At 35.6% G+C, this 22730-nt stretch overlaps 1 protein-coding gene across 1 annotated transcript in view; it reads right to left on the bottom strand.

Moving 5' to 3' along the window:
• The window catches only part of grm2a (glutamate receptor, metabotropic 2a), a 48312-nt gene that overhangs the window by 12443 nt on the left and 13139 nt on the right, over nt 1-22730 (bottom strand). Inside the window, exon 2 of the mRNA XM_051897511.1 lies at nt 19648-20338. Within this exon, the coding sequence (XP_051753471.1) occupies nt 19648-20157 (510 nt within the window). The 5' untranslated portion in view covers nt 20158-20338. The remainder of the gene's footprint in view (nt 1-19647; nt 20339-22730) is intronic.

Here is a 22730-nt window from a genome sequence, read left to right on the forward strand (position 1 = left end):
AGCTGTATGTGAGTGTTTTTCAGTTGTGATCATGTGATATGCAATAGAGCCTGACTGGTCTTTGCCTCAGGCAGTTCCTCAGAAGCCTAAGGGAAAGTCAGCATGAAGACGGCAGCAGCGAATAAGAAAGCTCTTCAGGATTTCTCTGTACTGTATGTCAACATTGCATAACATGTAATTGTCATCTGACTTACAACTTAACATATTCAACATCACATAAACTTTCACAACCAGAACACAGTGAATAGGCTATGCATGTGCATACACGTCTTATACACAAAAGAAAAGGTCTAATAAAAAGAGAAATACACAGATAGTCTTTTTCTGCATGCTATCCCAAAATGTTTTTATTTTAATGCAGTGCTTCCTTATCCAGAAGGGACATTTTACAAAAGTTATTTGTAGTTTTCTAATATAATTATTGATGAAGCTCAACAAGTATGAAATATCAAAGCAAATAATATCCACACAAATTGTTTCACTTCCTTTGAAACTGACAAAAATAATCTGCTTCATCGCAATGGAATATTTTAAACTAAAAGCCCTAAAATTTAAGTCATAATTTCTGTTTATAGTTTCAAAAAAGCATCAAAATATTTCGAAGAACCTCCTGGAATCTGCTCGAGTATTTCTGGTCGGTAATCACTATCTTAATCATACTATAACTATTTATACAGACCAAAAGTGTATCACTCTTAACACACTCACTCTGTGTCTGAGAGAGTTCAGCATGAGTTGTTAATTTAACCATAGCAAATCTCCTAATAAATGCCATTATATGTGGAAATCACAAACTAAGTATGTGCATGGTAAAATAAAGCAATTACCGACCACTGTTTTGTAAGCAAAAATGGAATAAAGATATTAAGCACCAAGGCCACAACCTGCTCTTCACATCCTCCAGACTTAAGATTAGCTTTCTCCTTCAAACAAAAGGCAACAAATTATTAATGTAACTGCCTTTCCTCTTGTACTTTCACTTAAACAGTCACTTAGAAATACTACCTGTCTGCTATGATGGCAGTAAAATTTCTGTTGCACACTGCCCTACTTACTATAAGTGCTGTACTTTAAGAATGCGTACAAGAGCAATTTTCATGTTGTTCTATGGTTACTAATGCACGGCAGCCTGTTTAATGTCAATATTAATGTCACTTTTGACTATGTGACACTGCTGGGGCCAAAACTATACTACAAAGCTCATGTTGGTCATTAGCGCAAAATAAACCACAACAGGGTGATCAAGTGCTTAAACTTAAATGAATGCCCACCTAATAAATTTAAACGTGGACATGAAATATTGAATTGAAATTATTTTACAATCTTTAATGTACTATATATTGTAAGCTAGGACAAATATAGTCCATTTTAGCTAACAAAAATATGGGTAACACTTTACAATACATGTGCACTATTATGCATTAATTCATGCTTAATTAATGCACAGATAATCACATGTTAATGTATGACTCATGAAGAACTAAACCATTTATTAATGATTACTGCATCAGCAACTAATAAAGATTCTATATGATTAATAGATTAAAGGATTAGTTCACTTTAAAATGATAATTACCCCAAGATTTACTCACCCTCAAACCATCCTAGGTGTATATGACTTTTTTCCTTCTGATGGACACAATCGGAGTTATATTAATAAATATCCTGACGCATCCAAGCTTTATAATGGCAGTGAACAGGACCAACGAGTATGAAGCTCAAGAAAGTGCATCCATCCATCATAAACTTACTCCACACAGCCCCCGGGGGGTTAATAAAGGCCTTCTGAAGTGAAGCGATGTGTTTGTGTATGAAAAAAATGTCGCGTCAGTTTTTTTCGTAACTTGAATACGGAAGGCGGTCTGGCGGAAGCTAGATATTTTACTTTATAACTTGTTAAATATGGATATTTTTCTTACACAAACGCATCGCTTCGCTTCAGAAGGCCTTTATTGAAGTATAAATAACATTTTTGTGCTAAAGTTTTGAGAACATAATTTAATAAATTTGAACGAACTGTTAGCTAAGTTACAACATGGCCTAGCAACAAGACGGACACTACAACAATGTTATAGTAATACTGAATGAAGGTGGTTATTTAAGGAAATATCAGTTCACTGAATGACACAATTGACCAATCAGAATCAAGCATTCAAATAAAACCATGTAATAATTATTAAATTGAATTAACATTAGATAAGATGTATTTTAATGATAATAGGTGACATCAGAATTATATTTTACAGATATTAGATATGACCTTCTATCATAAAACTCTCTCTCTGTAATGCATAGCATAATGACCTACAGTATACAGATTCAGTAATCTCATATAGAATCATCTTATATATAGAATTTCCAGGGGCATTTTTACAGTTCTCAGAGAGACGCAATATGAAAAGTTCAGCATACATTTTTCATATCTGTTGCTATAGAAACAAGTTGGGTTGAAAATGAAAGGGTGCCTTTGAGAAGCAGAGGTTAATGTTGTTACTTTGTTTCCCCAGAGGTTTCCTATACCTCGCTTTGAGATCAGCCTTTCTGACGATTCGATGTCATATAACATTAGCTTAAACTAAAACCCTCCTTCTGTGACAAGTTCAGACTGTCTGCGTTTAAACATATTAGAAGACAGCTGCCAGATTTGCTTTCTGTTTTACTTTTCCTTCATGTCCTCTAGATTCACACACCCTTACTTTGATGCAAGGTGAACTGCCAACAACATATTTATTTAATATTGAATTTTTAATGGATAAAATGAAGCAATATAACGTGTATCTAAGTCATGTAACTTTAAGGGTGTTGCAGAAATATAACTAGAGACTGTCAGTAATTATCTAAATTATAGTCTATGCTCTAATCACCTCTTAACTATAGTCCATTTTCTAATTTGCTCTTAAATTAGATTTAATAGCAGTCTTGTATTCATTAGCCAGCTTTGTACTACAGTAGCTTCAAATTTGTTTCCATCAGTCTAAAGTGCATGCAGGTGCTCATGGATATTTATTTATTATGGTTCAGGGTTTTTAATTCAAACATTACTTCTGCCTGATGACATTCAAAAAGCTGCCAATCACAATGAGATGATTTTCACCAAGCCAGTGTTTTAGTATATGGTACAGCTTGATAAATAGCAAGGATCCAGTGTACTAACAAGTTACAAACTACTTACAATAAAGTACCATGTTTTTTGGATAGCACCATGGTGAATCATTCATATCTGCAGCACTTTTTTTTTAATTTTATACTAAAAGAGTAACTTAAAGTATGATCAATAGTAGCAATGTTGCTTGTGTTAGCAAGCACCAGTAATGAATGAATGAGATGAAATATTAAAAAACAGATGGCAGTGCACAGACACTAAAAGATCATCAAAGGTTTCAAAATTCAAATTGGTCACAGTTACAGTACCAGCTTAATGTTCTCAACAGGAATTTCAATCATATTTTGAGGAGCATTTCAATCCAATTGATTAGCGCTGATTAGCCGTGGGTCGCTTTTCTATTATACCAAATGGCTTTGTGTGACTTAAACACATTAGATATGGAGCTAATGCCCTTTTTCATAATGTCATGATGCTGAGAGTCTGCCTTCAAGACACAGCCTAGGATTTAATTAAGAAAATCACCAGCCACATGGATTTGCAGATGGAAGAGTAAAATGGATTAATTATTCTAGAAGAGAGGATGGCACTTGAACAGCGGGATTTGTGTTTGACGGAAGAAGTGGACATACTGTATGTTTGTTATTTAACATATCCAATTATTCCTCTTACGCAATACATTTTCATGTCTCCATATGTCTTAATATATTGAAAAAACATTCAACTCAATTATTTAAGATGAAAATCACATTCATTAATTTTATCACAATATCGAAATTAAGTAAATGTGAAATCTTTTTATGTTTTGAGCGGATGCTGCGATTTTTGACATACTACCAGTAACTTCTAACATAAAAACTGCAGTTCATAAAGTATAAAAAAATGACATCCTGATATTTAAATAAAATTAATAAATAAAAATGTAATACAATTAAAATATATTAAAAAAAAACAAAAAAAAAAACATGTCATGTCAAATAGATATTTGGAATATATATATATATATATATATATATATATATATATATTAACATGTTCAAACCAGGGCTGTCGATTTAATGCTTTAAATAAGGCGAATAAAATGATTACGTCCTATGTTTGTCATCTAACATTTCATACAGTCAAAACAAAAATTATTCAGACATTTTTGATATTTTTGATATATTTTTACCAGTGGGTGCAGGACACTATAGTTCATTTATGTAAGTGAGGATAGCAAAATAAAGTAAACTGTGACATATTATACCCAAAAATTCTTCATACAGTGGACTACCAGTAAAATTGATAAAAATTTGGAACCAAACATTATTCAGACACTTTGACCTGACCATGTTTTGCTTAAGTGTTATCTGACATAATTAAGATTATTATTTTCTGACACAGTTCTGAGATCTTGTCATATTTTATTACCATTTTTTTTAACTATAGTGAATAAACTGTATTAATGAATGAAATGTTCAAGGTGTCTGCTTCTACTATTCTCATTTGTAAGTCGCTTTGGAGAAAAGCATCTGCTAAATGACTAAATGTTAATGTTAATATTAATGTCTGAATAAATTTTGGTTTGACTGTACAGTTGATGATGACGAGCATCGAGCATGAAGCAGGGCAACAACTCACTGCGTGATGGAGCCTATAGAATGCTGTTAGAATGCCCCTATAAAATTCAAGATATCATAGCAAAAATGCACCTGTATGATTTTTTTTTTTTTCACGTTTCATACTGCTCATAATTTACCCGGGGTTAACAATTAATCCTGGGTATCCATAAACTTATGTTTCACATTGTACATTCCTAAACCCTGGGTTAACGTTCTTATTTGCATATTTATGGTGTCATTGATGTCATTGATTGGATAAATGAAGCACGTGACCTGTTTATATAGCTCTAGCATTGCGCATCTTCGTAGTGCCAACTGTACTATCGAGTTTATACTAACTGGACATTTCGGACTATAAAGAATGACGATAACCCACAGTTAAGCGCAGTGTGAACAGCCCTTTTTAGAGGTAATTTCTCAAAGATACACTAAAAACGGAGAAGAAGATTTGGAGCATGGGCATAAACCTTGTGCGCTAACACAACTGTTGCTGTTACGTGATGTAGCGGTGTCTGACTAGGGTGAGACATGGAGTGATGACATCATCATTTCACAAAATATACGGATTGGCTGTATACACGAAAACGCAAGGGTGTCATTTCCAGATTTATCCACTCTAAGACCCGGTTTCAAAAAATAGTGGTTTCAGGTTCCCAAAACGGCAGATCTGTCTAGATGAAATGCCGATACGATACAACATTTTTACGTATACAGCTAAACGCATCTCTGGCTTTTAATGTGCGATTAATTTGTGATTAATTAGATTAATTAATTGGCACATCATGTAATTTTAATTAGATTAAAAATTTTAACCGCTTGACAGCCCTAGGTCAAACATGTTTTCTTAGAAATACTGTTGTAGCTGGTAAATATTTTCCATATAGTTTTTTTTGCTTTTAACTTTATTAATCAGTTTGGCTCACTCAGTTGAAAACATTGTACAGGAATCATCAGCGTACATCTTGCATTTACTGATGAGCATGTAAAGACATTTCCATAAAGACATGTTTGCAGTCTGACTGGGCACTCATGTCTTATTCATTTACACCGCTGCTTAACACTGGCCTGCTGTCAGCCACTCTATCAATACACCCTCTGCACTGCCTTCATATTGACATTTTAGAAGAGGAACGATCCAGAGGCAAAAAAAAAAGAGTAAAATGGAGAATAGAGACTGATATAGAGATAAAGGGAGGGAGGGGGAGAGAGATTACGCTGTAGCTACTGTATGGTAAACAGTAACCTTGTTTGTAAGGCTCTGGGAGCTTCTGCTCACACTAGATCCAAGCTGAGCTGAAGATAACACAGAGTATTGCACTATTTCCTTGGTCCAATGACTCACAGTCTCTTTATTGAAATCCATGATTTTAGCTTTCTTTATAAAGAAACAGAAGCATCAGAGCAAGTAGAGACACACACCCTGTGCAAAGCAGCATTGCATTATATCTGTAAGGGTTTCAAAAATGAGAAGCAGAGTGAGAAGAGAAACTGAAAGTGTATTACGGACATTTTTTTCCATTCATATGTCCAGGACCCATCTGTTTACAGCTTAAGAATGAATTGATCCGACTGTCCATCTATTCATTATTGCATAGACTATCCATCTATTCTCCCACTCACTTCTCACTCACTAATGCTCTTTTAACTCATGTAATGTCACACATTGCGCTTGTACTTTCACACATTCCTCTCTATAAAGCTAGAGAAAGGCACAGCGCTGGCTCCACCCAGCAATTTGTTCCCAACCACAGAAAGTGTTACTATGAAATATGTATAAACAGAGTAGAGGGGAAAAAATGAAACACACTTTTGCAGAAACTCTTACAGCTCAGAGATAGAGATGGGGACAGATAAAAATTCAGAAATTAAGATAAAGATGAACTCTGGGTTGTCTGTTGACACAAAATATACTTCTTAGGACTGTCAAAGTTAGCTGTAAGGCCCTGTTTACACCTGGTATTAGGATGCGTTTTGGTTGATCGGATCACAAGTGGACGAGGGAGACACATTTACACCTAGTGTTTTAATCCATCTCTTTTGTCCACTTTGAACCACTTCTGTCCTGATTTCTTCGAGGGGAAGGTCTATGGGTGGGTAAATGCATGGGTTTTTTCATATCTTTCGATCTAATGGACAAAATAAGCTTGCGCAATTTACATATGAACGTGTCTAGAGATGACGGAAAAACATTCTGAGATCATCAGCTTTCGTTTCTGCTCTGACAGCCACAAGAACATGGCGAACGCAGTGAGTGTGTGTTAGAAATCAGGAATGGTGAGAGAACATTGTGTTTGGTACATTTTTCGTCCTCAAACCAAACTTGGATCTTGGAGCCGACAAAGTTTAAATCCTGTCTGGCTAGCGCGCTTCCTATAAAGTTTATGCATTAGGTCAGTAAGTGGAGAGTAGGTGGTCTTTTGCGCTGTCTGAAAGCATTCGACCACATGAGCATTTACACTACGAAAGCAATCCAGTTGAATGCGTTCTCGACTACCTCTGGAAGTGGTCTAAAGTGGACAAGCTCAGTTTTACACCCTGTTTACACCTGTATTTAGCATCATGATCCGATTGACCAAAACGCATCTTAATACCAGGTGTAAACAGAGCCTAAAACTGCTTTGGAACTATCCGCTTGTTAAGTCGTGACGTAAGGAACGCCGTTTCCGGGTCCAAGCCTTGACTCGTTTCACTTGAGAATGCCATCTTGATGGCCGTTTATGAGTGCTATTTATTCATAATAAACATTTAACATTTTAAAAAGTTAAACATTTAAACATTTAAAATACTTACAGTCTCCATGCTCACAGCGTCACAGACATTAATATTTTAACGATTTATAAAAGATGAATCACTGTCTATTACACCACATTGTGCGTGTATATTAGCACTGTTTGTTGTTTTCATGTGGTATGAGATAGAGCGTTTGGACCCGGAAGCGCTGCCGCGTGACGTCAGATATAACAACCTAATAGGGTAAATTCTGGATCATTGGGACACTTTTGTCATTGAGATGACTTGGAAAAAGTGTCCCAATCAACCTGAATTCCTATTTATTGTGAAAAACGTCACAGAAGTCGTCATATTTGGGTAAAATATTATAGCGGTGAATGAGAGACTTCGTTAAATATATTTTTTGTGTTTCCATTTGCACAAATAGCAAAAGAAAAAGTCCACAATAGTGTTTTCATAACTTTCAAAGGAGGAAAAAAATAGAGAGAGATTGATAATAGCAGCCAGAAGAGAGAAAGATGTCATTTTTACCGTCACTCCCATAGCCGCTGTATTAGAAACACCCTCACAGCAGCGTTAACTAGTTTTTTGTAATTTGATGCAACGGTAATATAATATTAAGTATAGTGTTATAAATGTACGTACATTTTTAAAAAAACGAAAATATAAAAAACTGCATGATTAATGCAGTAACGCAGATTGAACTGAATTTTTTTCTCTTCAGGTTTATATATCAAAAATTACTCTAATAGGGGGTAGAAAAAGACAAATAAAAGTCAGTATCTTCCAAATAGTTTTGACTTCAGTAACAATATAACAGCAAACTATTTAATTAAATTTAGTGGATCTCTTGATAGATAGATAGATAGATAGATAGATAGATAGATAGAGATAGATAGATAGATAGATAGATAGATCGATAGATCGATAGATATCTGCTACAATAATTGTGAAACTTTTCAAAAGTACAAATAATTTTTTAAGAGTCGTATTTAAAAGCACTTCAAAATGTGCCCCCTCAATTTGAATGGCCATGATTCTCATGCTTTAATAAAGATGTCATGACTTTTTCAACATGAAAAACCCATCTGTTTGTCCCTAGAGATTGTCTCATCCTACTTTACCATGAAAACACATTCCCACTACACGTCACAAAGACACGCACATTCAAACTCAACCCAAAACTGCATGCTCAATAAAAACATGTCGAAAAATACAACAATTTATACATGCAGAGATATAAATGCGGAGATAATGATGACAAAAAAAAAAAAAAATTAATGATAATGCTGCTGACATCAGTGATAGTGATGATGAAGAACAGCGTCGGCACTGATTATGCGAATATTAGTGAAATGGAGGATGATATGAATGATGAACTAACACTGCAGTGACATCTTTCGTGCAGCTTTGTTTGCCTCTACATCAGAGGACGTGGATCCCACATTCGGGATTTTGAAGAGTTCCGTTGCCAGGCAACAGCTGTGAATGTGTTTGGTCAGGTGGAAGTGTGACCCGGTTAGAGAGGAGAGGATCGCTCTAATCTAACTCTGATCCTTCACCCCAGCCTGACAGAAGACTCTCTTGCTCACGCTCGCTCTCTTTCTAACAGGGGCCTTTACTTTCATGTGCCCTTTAGGTGGCATCAAAGTCACTAGCCACCATCCTAGCACTCACTCTCACAATCTCAACAATCCTTGAGTACATGAGTTACAGATTAATGATTATAACGTGATGTGTGATGATCACGCGGTTGAAATCTCATTCTGATCTGAGGTTCACAGTGAGCTGCACATCAAGTGTAGTGTATATACAAAACTCATTTTTAAAAATTATTGAAATTTATATACACTACCGTTCAAAAAGTTGGGGTCGGTATATTTGTATTTGAAATGTTTTTGAAAGAAATCTCTTAGATGCTAACCAAGGCTACATTTATTTGATCAAAAATGCAGTTAAAACAGTCATGTGAATTATTACAATTTAAAATAACATTTTTTTTTTATTATTATTTTAATATATTTTAAAATGTAATTTATTCCTGTGATGGCAAAGATTCATTTTCAGCAGTGGCACAATATCATTCAGAAATCATTTTAATATGCTGATTGCTGCTCAAGAGACATTTCTCATTATTATCAATGTTAAAAACAGTTGTGCTGCTTAATATTTTTGTAGAAACGCAATATTTGATATATTTGTGATATATTTGAAATATAATTTTTTGTAACCATTTAAGTCTATACAGTAACTTTTGATCAATTTTATTGCTCCTTGTTGAATAAAAGTATTAATTAATTTATTAAAAAAAAAAAAAAAAATTACTGTCCCCTATGGAAGCTTTTTTCTGCCATAGATTAAAAAGATTTTTAAAAAGTAATTTGGAATTTTATCTTGCAATTTTTTCTGGCTTTTTTCCCCTCACAATTGTGAGTTTATATCTTGCAGTTCAGTTGAGTTCATATATTGACTTTATTTCTCACAGTACCAAGTTTAATTTTTATCTAAACTCAGAATTGCGTTTGACAAAGTCAGAATTGTGAGATATAAACTCGCATATTTCAAGTTATAAAGTCTGAACTGCGAGATATAAACTCACAATTCTGAGGAAAAAAGAAAAAGTAAGAACTGTGAAATAAAAAGTCGCAATTACCCTTTTTATTTTTTATTCCATGGTGCAAACAAGTTTCCATAGATCTCAAACTCTTGAAAAGGAGTGTATATTTTCTTTTTTTTTTAAGCATAAACTTCACATACACAAAAAATTATGATTGCAACAAGAAGAAAAACAATGGTGTAAAATTATACTTAATTAAAGTTGAGTTCATTCAACCATTTTATAGGGTCTTTAAAAACAAAATCTCAGATTAATGTATAAAATTGGACGGGTTATTTTACCAGACAGATGTCGAGTGTTGAAGCATTTAAAGAGATAAACCGCTGCTCATTATGGCGCCAATAAACAATCTCTGTCATGCAGATGGAGGTAATGGTATGTTTCTAACTATGAGGGTCCTTATAGTATATCTAATTGTCGCTAAGAATGGTGAACACAGTCAATTGACTTTCATCTTTCTATGCCTATCTATACTTGTAAACGCTCAATTACCTAACTCATTTTTTTTTCTTTATACTGTTGGTTTAAAAAAAAAATCTATATTTGACTTTAATATTTCAGAGATTTCATTGCTGCTGAACTGCTTAGCTGATTTATCTGTTGTCAGTCTGTTAGCATTAGTGCAGGATACTGCTTCATTATTAGTCACAGAAAGCTAAGAGCTCCAATGAGCCGAATAGAGCTGTAGTTGCCAGTATGAATTAATCACTAGCTATTCCTGAGGCTAAATGTTCCTCAGTATGATTACAGAATGCAGGCAATCAACAATTAACATAGAGCTCTGAACATTTTCTCAGAGAGGAAGGCAACTTTCCATAGATTAGTTTGTGGTCCTCTTGAATTTACCTTCTTGTTTGTATAAAAAGTAAAAAAGCAGTATATTATTGCAATAATCATAAGCAAACACTTTAGACCAGGAAACAAAACAAAATAAGACACCAACTGAAGGTTCTACACCTGCATCTCTGTGAGTCACACAAGTGCAGTGAATCATCAAGAAACTCGCAGCTCATAGTTCACATGCAGAGGCCCACATGCAACAGCAGCTTCATTAGGAAGGCCAAAGGCACCGGTGGGAGTTTTCCAAGTTAAGCCTTCTGTCCGGCGGCATCAATCCCTGGTACAAAAAAAGTAGCTAAATCACAGGAAGGTTGTGAGGTCAGGTGAATATACCACCAGAGATGTTTTGTCCAACCAGCAGGACATCCTCAGTAGGACTAAGGCCAGAAAATTCATTAAGGATTCAAACAACAGACTTTTCTCACCACTGCTGTCAGGGAAATGCTGTCACAGACTAGAGTCCAACACAAAGAGATTCAGGAAAACTACTCCTGTGGCTGGCAGGGCAGTTGGTGTTCACAAAGAGTGTTTTTTAGTTGCTAAGGCATTGCTAGGAGGTTTCTAGGGGTTTCTGGGTGGTTGCTAGGTACAGCAGCTGCATATACTGGAACAAAATCAATATATGACATTCTAAAAGATTTTTATGCCTGTTATATCATCTGCCAGGTGAAAAATCTGATCGCTTAGAAAAGTAACCCCTGGTTTCACAGACAAGGCTTAAAGGATTAGTTCACTTTCAAATGAAAATCACCCCAAGCTTTACTCACCCTCAAACCATCCTAGGTGTATATGACTTTCTTCATTCTGATGAACAAAATCAGAGAAATATTAATAAATATCCTGATGCATCTCAAGATGCACATCAGTAATGTTTTTTTTTTTTTTTTAAGGCTCATTTATAAAAGCAGCTTAAATGTCCTAATTAAACTAAGGCCTAATCCTGGCTTAATCTAAGCCTTGTCTGTGAAACCAGGCCTAAAAGTATAATCTTTTTCAACAAGTCAAATACAAAGCATATATTTTTGTCCAGTGGAAACAGGAAACATTCTTAGAATGGTTATGAACAAAGTTATGAACAAACTTTCTTCCAGCAACCTTAATAGAATATTCGTTCAAAGTTTTCAGGTCTTTAATAATGTTCTCAAAAACATTATTTATACATCGTTCATAGAAGGTTTTTTCCTGAAACATTTTAGTTGGATGTTCCCCTAATGTTTTTTAAATATTACTACTTGTTTCAGAACGTTCAGAGAACATTCAAAAGTAATATTCCCATAATGTTTGCAAAATGATGAAATATTCCCTTAATATTTGCATAACCATTAAAACATTTTTAAAAAACTGGAAGCTTTGAACATTCAGAAATAAAGGAATGTTAGCAAAATAATCTAAAAACATAATTTTGGTAGCTGGGCTAATTCTGTTAAAGGGTTAGTTCACCCAAAAATGAATGTCAAATAATGTCATTTATTACTCACCCTCATGTCGTCCTATGAAGACGTTCGTTCATCTTCGGAAGACAAATTAAGATATTTTGATGTAATCCGATAGCTCAGTGAGGCCACTATTGAGAGCAAAGCCACTGAACCTCTCAAGATTGATTAATGTACTAAAAACGTATTTAAAACAGTTCATGTGAGTTCAGTGGTTCTACCTTAATATTATAAAGCGACAATAATACTTTTTGTGCGCCAAAAAAAAACAAAATAACGACTTTTCAACAATATCTCAATTTCAAAACACTGCTTCTGAGCTTTACGAATCTTTTGTTTCGAATTAGTGATTCGGATCTCCTATCAAATGACTAAACTGCTGAAATCACATGACTTTGGTGCTCTGAACCACTGATTCGATTTGTAAAGCTCTGAAGCAGTGTTTTGAAATCGGCCATCACTAGATATTGTTGAAAAGTCGTTATTTTGTTTTTTTTTTGGCGCACAAAAAGTATTCTCATTGCTTCATAACATTAAGGTAGAACCGCTGAACTCACATTAACTGTTTTAAATATGTTTTTAGTACCTAAATGGATCTTGAGAGGTTCAGTGGCTTTGCTCTCAATAGAGGCCTCGCTGAGCCATCAGATTTCACCAAAAATATTTTAATTTGTGTTTCGAAGATGAATGAAGGTCTTACGGGTGTAGAACGACATGAGGGTGAGTAATAAATGACATTATTTTCATTTTTGGGTGAACTAACCCTTTAAAGTTTAAATGAGTTATCTGAAACCGGAAGCACATGGGGAGTCTGTGTTCAAATGAGTGCCAAGAACATTTCATGCAAACAATCAATAATTCAGTGCAAAGTTTGATGAAGGATACAAAAGATAGTCTGAGCAAGTTCAACAAGAGAAAGCTCAACAAACAAAGCAATGACTTATGAATCGACTACCACTAAAAGACGACTTCTTTCTTTCACAAGGAGGAAGAACATGAGGTGGAAGAAGACATGAAGAAAATTCAGGAGGAGAGGATAAGTGAGGCGTGACAGAGCATTGTCACTAGTCTCATCTCATCATAATATTCACATTAATGAATTGAATGCATGTTTATGGGCCATAATTAACAGGAATTACTGCATATTTTTAGCATCAGACATCTCAGACATGCCATCTTGTGCTTTCTGTGTAGGAATGTAAATTTCTGCAGCTATATCTGTGGCACCACGTATTGCCTTGTAAACCAGTCGACATCCCTTCAGCTTTGATGTACTGTCAAGCCGATGATATATGTTTCAGATTTAGGGTGTTGGGGCTGTGCTTTGGAGCAGACACTTTAGAACAGCAACTCCATAAATAGCTGCCAGGCAAGGACATGCACTTTTTATGAGAAAGGCCCCAAATACCGACCTCAACCAAAATTACATCTCGTTCATCAGACTCTCTCTCCCTCTTGCTCGCTCTCATGCCCTAAAAGCTTCTTTAGCTTTGCGTCTGTGCTGTCAAAGCCCGCCATTCTTATCGCTCCACAGGAGAGAACGCCAATAAAGGAGAGTGGAGTCTTAACACGAGAACCTAAAAGCCTGAAGCAACCTCCCGTCTGCTTTAGTCGACTCCACGCAGCTACCAGTGAGTTCACACTACTGTCAAGCAAGTCTCACCTTAACAAGCCTGCTCTCATTTCACAGCCATACATCCCTGAATAAAAATTACAGCTTAAAAATTCAGGGATGGATACAAAGTTATCAGCTCATGGTGTGATATGAGAAAGCGCTAAGAGCATTTTGGGAATGCAGAATGTACAGTATAATGGATATTTATTCCCTCCCACCATAACAGAAAAATTGCTAAAGGCGAAAAACTGGCAAAGAATGAGTAGAATGAGAGTAATACTGAATAAAAAGCAAGAAAATAGTTTACCAGGGTTGTACAAAATTGACTTCCTTTCAATTCACGAAGTTTGGAATGTCAAGAAGAGGAATTTACTGAATTGCAATTCAAAGAAATTCAACACAGGTAATGCATTCTAAAGTTCAAACTTACTAAAGTTTGGGGTTGGTAAGACTTTGTAATGTTTTTGAAAGAAGTTACTTTTGCTAATCAAAGCTACAGTAAAAACAGTAATATTTTGAAATATTGTTACAGTTTAAAATAACTGTTTTCTTTTTTAAAAAATACATTTTAAAATGTAATTTATTCCTATGATGACAAAGCTGAATGTTCAGTAACATTGCTCCAGTCTTCAGTGTCACATGATCCTTCAGAAATCATTCGAATATGCTGATTTGGTCCTCAAGAAACATTTATTATAATTATCAAATAAGTTGAAAAAATCTTTTGTAACATTATAAATGTCTTTACTATCAATTTCGATCAATTTAAGGCATCCTTGCTAAATAAAAATATTGATTTATTTAGCAAATAAAAAATAAAAAGACTCCAAAACTTTGAATGGTAGTGTATTTTTGGCCAACTGCTGAGTTTGAAAATGTGCATATTTTCCTCAAAAAATTTTATTGTCTGGCATAAAAACCAATGGAATAAAACACATATATGTGCCTAAAATGTGTTTTAATATCACTATTAGTTAGGATAGTATGATCTCTGTACAATATCAGTTTTAAAATGCAAGATATTTAAAGTGTACCTAAAGTATACTTGCAATAGTTCCATTTTAGCGCAATCAAGTATATCTTTAGTTGGACCTCAGAACTCCTTTCAGATAACTAAAGTGCATAAAGTATAAAATTAGTTTAATTTTAAAGGGATAGTTTACTCAAAAATGAAAATTATCCTATGATATACTCATGATTTACCCTTAAGCCATCCTAGGTGTATATGACTATCTTCTTTCCGACAAACACAGTCAGAGATACATTAAAAAATATCTTGGCTCTTCCAAGCTTTATAATGGTGGTGAATGGGGCTCAACATTTGGAAGCCCAAAAAAGTGCATCCATCCATCATAAAAGTAATCCATAGGGGGTTAATAAAGGCCATCTGAAGAGAAGCAATGGGTTTTTGTAAGAAAAATATCCATATTTAAAACTTTATAAACTATAATAACTGGTTTCCAGCAATGGCCGTACGTGAGTCTAGTTCTGGTGGAATAGTGATCTGTGACCCGACGCATGACATATTGAAGATTGCAGAAGCGCAGAGAATAAGAGCACCAGTCATGAATTACAAGTCTAAAACAAGAATTTTTAAAGCGAAATATCAGAGGATTTCAATATAAGAGAAGAGGAGCTCGTTTGTTGCCCAGCTCTATTTATTTGAATCGCGAGAGGCATCTACTCTCACACTATTCCTACATCCTACGTCGTACGGGTCAGAGGTCACTCTTCCGCCGGAACTCGACCTGCATATGGCTGTTGTCGGATGCCGGTTATTATAGTTTATAAAGTTTTAAATATATTTTTATTAAGCACATAAATACGTAAATGTATTTGTAGTATACTGAATGAAATAAATATATTTCAGATGTACAGTACTTTTTGTGCTAGACAGCCCCTGGTCACAATATGCTTTGATTTGTATGGGGAAAAAAACAGCTCAGAAATTCTTCAAAATATCTTATTCTGTGTCCCACAGTATAAAGAAAATGAAATTTTGGGGGGAAATTTCTTTAAAGGAAATGATGGTTCTAAGTGGCGGAAAACGGCACAGGAACAGGGATTCCCCTGCGACATGCTTCAGAAGAGAGCTGCGAGATGAGTCTCACTCACACTAACCCTCCAGAAAAGATCTCCCTCCACTGCCTGAAGTGTCCCTTTACAACATGTCAGAAAGAAACTGCATGTGTGCGTCTGTGTACATATGCGTGAGACACACGACAGATGCCTGACATGCAAAAAAAAAAAGGGTGATAAGCAAGATAAATAAAAACAATTAATAGGGAAAAGTGGAAACAACAGTTCGAGTAGAAACGAGAAGGAGAGGATGTGAAAATTTCTATATAGTGATAAAATAAAATTTCATACACTCAACTCTCTCTTCCTTTTTGTCTGTTTTTTCTGCATTATTAATGCATTCCATGTCCCTGTGCGGGCACTGCAGTAATTATGCTCGTGAAACCTTAAGAATGAACAAAATTCTCTATCTCTGTCTCTATCTCACCGAGTGACTCACTCCAACCACAGCATGTATCTGACTGCCACTGATTTTAATGTGTTATTTAAAGCCTCCATTCATCAGCCAACATTCTTCTGTTGGGGGGGATAAATAATTAACTTGTTATTTCAATCCAGTAAGGCTTAAATTGTCAAATGTACTATTGGTATTTGTAGTAGATCTTAACAAACACCGTATTACCTGTCACACCAAAAGCAATGAATTAAGAATGTTACGATAATAAAGCAATTTTTATTATTATTATTATTATTATTATTATTATTATTATTATTATTATTTGAAATGATTTGTACAATTACTTACTAGAAAAGTAATACTACACTTCCTCGAAAAGCCACACAATTTATGGCTGTGGCACAAATAATGTGGGATGCAGTGCTGGTGTCATTAACAAAAACTAAATGAAAGCATTGTTTTTAATTAAAATTAAATAGTTTAATTGGAAAAAACTGACACTAAACTAAAATGCCACAAATTATTTTTAGTTTATGGATACAGATTATACTATATAGGTTTCAAATTTTATAACAGGCTTCAATGAAAACTAACAAAAACTAAACTACACTAAAAGGACAAACTGAAAATAAAACTACAATATCCTTGGTGAGATAAGAGCATTCTGGCTGAATGTTTTTGACGGATATGAATGTGTAAGACATATCGAGAACATGTAAAAAGCCAGATGAGATTAAAATTAAATAGGAATGCGGTAAATTTGAAAAAAAAAAAAAAAAAAAAAAAAACTGCTTTAGGTATGATTCATTCATGATAGAGTGTAAATGAACTTTCATTAGTGCAGGAACTTTCATAAAGCAGGAATGTTGAACAAGTTAATCAATTTATTATGCATATTAGACATTTTGTTCTAATTATCATTCTAACTCTCTCTTTAATATATTTAGATCTTCAGAGAGCAGATCTGTGTAGAGTATAATCAAGCTGTCACTGTCTCGATTCCTTAAAGTTAACATCTGCAGCACGTCTGTCCTGACATCCCAGGGAGTGTCAGGAAACGCCACATGGTTGGTGGCAAATTGGATGGGTTGAGCATATGGATGACAGGTAGCCAGACACCACCACTATTTTTTTCTCATTAAGAGACTGCAAATTTGTCTTACTAAATTCTAGTATGAACCCACAGATGTGAGATTGTTAAATATGTCTATTTGGTTATGTTCACAGAGAAAAAAATATACATAGATAAATACTGTCAGTCTGCGCATTAATGCTAGGGATTTTTCTGCAAGTTACATTGTTTTGCCAGTAGTTGGCAGCAAAATAGTGTCTACATGAGTGAGTCAGTGAATCTTTCATTTAACTGATTCCTTCAAAACACTGATTCATTCAGGAAGGAAACAAGTGACTGGCTGTATCCGAAATCGCATACTCTCTTGAGTAGGTACCTATTTTGAATAAGTACTTACTTTGTGAAAGCTACAAAAGTATGTTCTATATAATATGAATGTGTGTAGTATGAGTGTAATCTGGACGCACTACATTTGCCATGATGTCATTATCATGTGACCTATCAGCATCAGTTGTGTCACTTCACTGCCATTCACATGTGCCTCATGGGACAGTAAAGTGTCTGTCGTATGCACACTTCAGAATCTCGCCGGAAGTATTAGGTCATCCAGGTACTTTTTGCCTACTCTTTTATGAGTACTGTGAATTTGGACATACTGTACTTCTTTTGCCACATACTGTTTTTCATCCTACTATAGAGTAGGGAAGTATGCGAATTTGGACACAGCCCTTGTCTTTATCTGTAAGTTGAACTGAATAATTAATTCAACAGAATCACTCAATAATGCTGATTAATCTGGCAACAATACAACTGACTCTCTCTATGAATGAGTCATTGAATCATTCACTTAAATGATTAGTTCAGTTTCAAATGAAAATTAGCCCAAGCTTTATTCACCCTCAAGCCATCCAAGGTGTAAATGACTTTCTTGTTCCTGATGAACATAATCGAAGAAGTATTAATAAATATCCTGACGCATCCAGGCTTTATAATGGCAGTGAATAGGGTTCACGAGTATGAGCTGAAGAAAAAGCTTCTATCCTCATCCATACATCATAAATATATGCTCCACGCAGCTCCAGAGGGTTAATAAAGGCCTTCTGAAGCGTTTGTGTAAAAAAAATATCCATATTTAATCAAGTTATGACGTCAAATGTCGAGCTTCCGCCAGACCACCTTCCGTATTTAACGTACGCAGAAAGTGTAAACCTCTTGCAGTTCACAAAGCTTACGCTACGTCCTACAACCTTCCCTATCCAGCTTATGGAAAAAGTGTAACTGACGTGACGCCAGTTTACACTTTCTTCATAACTTGTATACGGAAGGCAGTTAACCCTCTGGAGCCGCGTGGAGCACATATTTAGGATGGATGGATGAGGATGGAAGCTTTTTCTTCAGCTCATACTCATGAACCCTATTCACTGCCATTATAAAGCCCGGATGCATCAGGATATTTATTAATATTTCTTAGATTATGTTCATCAGGAACAAGAAAGTCATATCCACCTAGAATGGCTTGAGGGTGAGTAAAGCTTGGGCTAATTTTCATTTGAAACTGAACTAATCATTTAACTAATTTGTTCAAAAATCGTGATTAATTTAGAAACGATTCGTTCAAAACACAGACTTAAAATCTAAGTTACTCAGTATTACCTTCTTGTTTGCTTAACCCTGTAATGCTTGGCATAATGAATAATACTGGAACAGTTTACTGAAATTTTCAACAATTTTTTTGTTGTTGTTGTTGTTGTTTTTTAGTATTATTAGGCCTATTTGATACATTTGGCTATATATGGCTCATATAGTATGATATAGGAGAATATGGAGCTCATACTTAAGGAGGAAAAAAAAAACATTCAAAAAATACAAATAATGTTTTAGCAGTTTTGATCATGTTGATAGTTTAGAAGCCTTAGAAATTTGCATATTAAATATGATACTGTTGGCTTTGCATGGTTAACTGAACTATACTGTGGGCTTGTGCATATGGCTGAATGAGAAGCCATAGTGTGATAAAAGCAATATACATGCAAATGAATCCTCATGCACATTTATGACTCGCTACATCATGACATATAATCTGATTATTAAGAAATTTTGCTGAAAGGAAACAAACAAACATATGAATAAACATTGTTAAAATAGGACAGGAATCAGTACCTGTATGGATACATCACTGTAGGAGCCTCCGATCACTCCGGAGATTGCGAGCGGAACATCATCATGGATGGCGTAGGATCCATCCGGGCATGTGTACTCACTATCATCCACTTTCGTAAGCGAAGCGCGCACAAATTCAAGTGACTGCTCCAGCGCGTACGTGTCCTTAGAGCAAGTGTCCAGAATGTGGGCACCTAACGTCACCCCGGGCAAAATCTGATCATCTTGATTGATCTCGTCCAGGGCTAGCAGCATTGCCTCCAGTCTCTGAATCCCTCTCTGTGCATTGATACGGCCACAGTCCTGAGCTCCCTCCCCCTTTTGATGAACAGGAAACAGGCCTCCAATCACCAGATCCCCCTCGATTATGATCTCCTTCTTGGAGATGTCAGTGTTGTAACCTGGGATAGCCAAAGCCTGGGGTGTCCTGGCCAATAGAAGCAGCAGTAGAGTGAGATGAAGCGGCCAGGAGGGGCCGTGACCTCTGAAATGAGTTGACCTCTGAGCCATGGTGCGTAAAGATCTGGGTGCTTTGCAGGTCAATCCCTGTTTAGCAGTCTTTGGTCCTCTTATGTGTTGGAAAGGGATAGTGCTCAAGCCGTGCTAAGGGAAGACTTCAGACACTTCAGTGTGCATGTAAGCAGGCGTAGGCAAACTCAAGCATCATCGCCATCTCCCGCTTGATCAGAATCTGGGGATCAAACAGAGAGAGAGAGAGCGGGCATTAGATGCTGCACTGTAATACACAACAACTGCTGTGATTTAACATTGCCCTTGGGTTTGTTTTTAACGAGAACAGTTTTCTTAGGGTGAAGAATAAGCGTGGGGGCATGTACATCCCACAATAAAAATCTAATTTGTCCCATGTGCTTTTTCATCTGTCATGTTTGTCTACTTAAAGGGATAGTCCACCTAAAAATGAGAATTGTGTCATCATTTATTCACCCTCATGTCATTCCAAACTCATATGACTTTCTTCTGCAAAATATTGTATGGACAAAAAATACAATGGAAGTCAATAGGAACCAAAACTGTTTGGTTGCCAACAATATTCAAAATATCTTATTTTATGTTTTTATGACTCCAAGGTTTTGGAAGGACATGAGGGTAAGTAAATGGTTCTCATTTTTGGGTGGACTATCCCTTCAATTCAATTGGGCTACGGTAACACAATTCTTGAATATTTTGTCACAACCCAAGAAGTAGTTTACATAATCCATTTGTGTTGGAACCACATGAATATTTTCCATCTGCGTTAAGGTAGCATTACTGAATCTGGACAGAGGATATCTAGTTCCCAGCATGCATTGCGTGGGACTGGATAGGGAGAGTAAATGTTGAAATTAAGTGTTACTTTATGTTTTTTATGCAAGATGAAAAAAGTATAAACTTATTCATATTTAATGTCCTGCTGTGTTGGGATTTTGCAGCTTTTCTATCATATATGGTGGAGTTTTGAGGGTTATCATTGTGGAGAAGAGTGAAGCTGGTGTGGTTGACATTAACATGTAGAAACATTACATTTAACATGCTAGTATGCACTATTGAGCTATTTAGACATCTTGTTTTATTGCCATTTACTGAATTCAGTTACAATTTAAAGGCATTTGAGTAAAGTTTACAGTTTAATACTGCAAATCATGTCATGTTGGATTGTTTATGAACCAGAAAGTTATCATCAAAAACATTTCTATAACATCGAGATCAAGGCAGGGGAATTTGAAAATAGCAAGTATAATAATCATAAACACCGCTGTTTTATTGCATTGTTAAATTGAATCATTTCAAATCCTTTATATCATTAATAAGACTCCAGGACATTTATATCACAAAATAGATCACACATACAAATCTGATCAATTAATTTAAAAAACTTCCATGAGCAGTTACAATAAAAACTGACTAAAACTGAGGGGAAATTGGACCATTAGCATTTGTTTTATTCTTTGCTTATCAGTATTTGTGAGCCGCACAGAGATCCCCAAATAAGGGACTCCAGTGTAGTTTGCTGTGCAATTGAAATATCCTCATTTGGCTGCACAGATTTTCTCTGTAACTCTCAGAAATGAATTTCTCAGAATTTCTCTGTTATTCCATCAGGCAGCTGGATTCGTTAGCTCACAGCGCTAGGTATGGCCTCCCTAAGGTCCCTTTCCCTTAGGCTCCTGGCTAGTCCATTGAGCTTTGTTCACTTGTGTGTTTTTTGGGTAAGTATGTGTGTGTGTGTGAGTGTGTGTGTGTACACTGGTAATCCCTACGTTATGGGGATCAAATGTCCCCACAAGTATAGTAATACCAGTAAATTTTGACCTTGTGGGGACATTTTTTAGGTCCCCATGAGGAAACAAAGTTATAAATCATACAGAATGATGTTTTTTGAAAATGTAAAAATACAGAAAGTTTTGTGTGATGGCTAGGTTTAAGGGTAGGGGTAGTGTAGGGGGATAGAATATACAGTTTGTACAGTATAAAAACCATTACGCCTATAAGGAATTTCCCCATAATGATAAGAATACCAGTGTGTGTGTGTGTGTGTGTGTGTGTGTGTGTGTGTGTGTGTGTGTGTGTGTGTGTGGTCCTGGTAAACTCTAGGTTATGGGGACAAAATGTCCTTTTTCTTTGGTCCCCATGAGGAAAACAGCTTATAAATGATACTAAATTATGTTTTTTTGAAAATGTAAACATAAAGTTTTCCGTGAATGTTGCGTTTAGGGGTAGGGTTAGGGGATTGAATATACAATTTGTATAGAATAAAAATCATTATGTCTATGGAGAGTCCACACTAAGATACTGAAACCTAACGTGTGTGTGAAGCAGCTGTTGTCTTACAAGCTGTCTGATAGTGATCCTCTATGAGTTCAGGCGAGTTAGCTTTACACTACAATGGTCACACTGTCCCCTGAGCACAGAGCCTGACACACACACACACACACACACACACACGTTTGTTTTTGTGAATAGTGGGGACATTCCATAGGCGTAATGGTTTTTATACTGTACAAACCGTATTTTCTATCGCCCTACACCAACCCTACACCTAAACCTACCCATCACAGGAAACTGTGCACATTTTTACATTCTCA

This window comes from Ctenopharyngodon idella, chromosome 6 (assembly GCF_019924925.1).
Source record: "Ctenopharyngodon idella isolate HZGC_01 chromosome 6, HZGC01, whole genome shotgun sequence".
Lineage (NCBI taxonomy): Eukaryota > Metazoa > Chordata > Actinopteri > Cypriniformes > Xenocyprididae > Ctenopharyngodon > Ctenopharyngodon idella.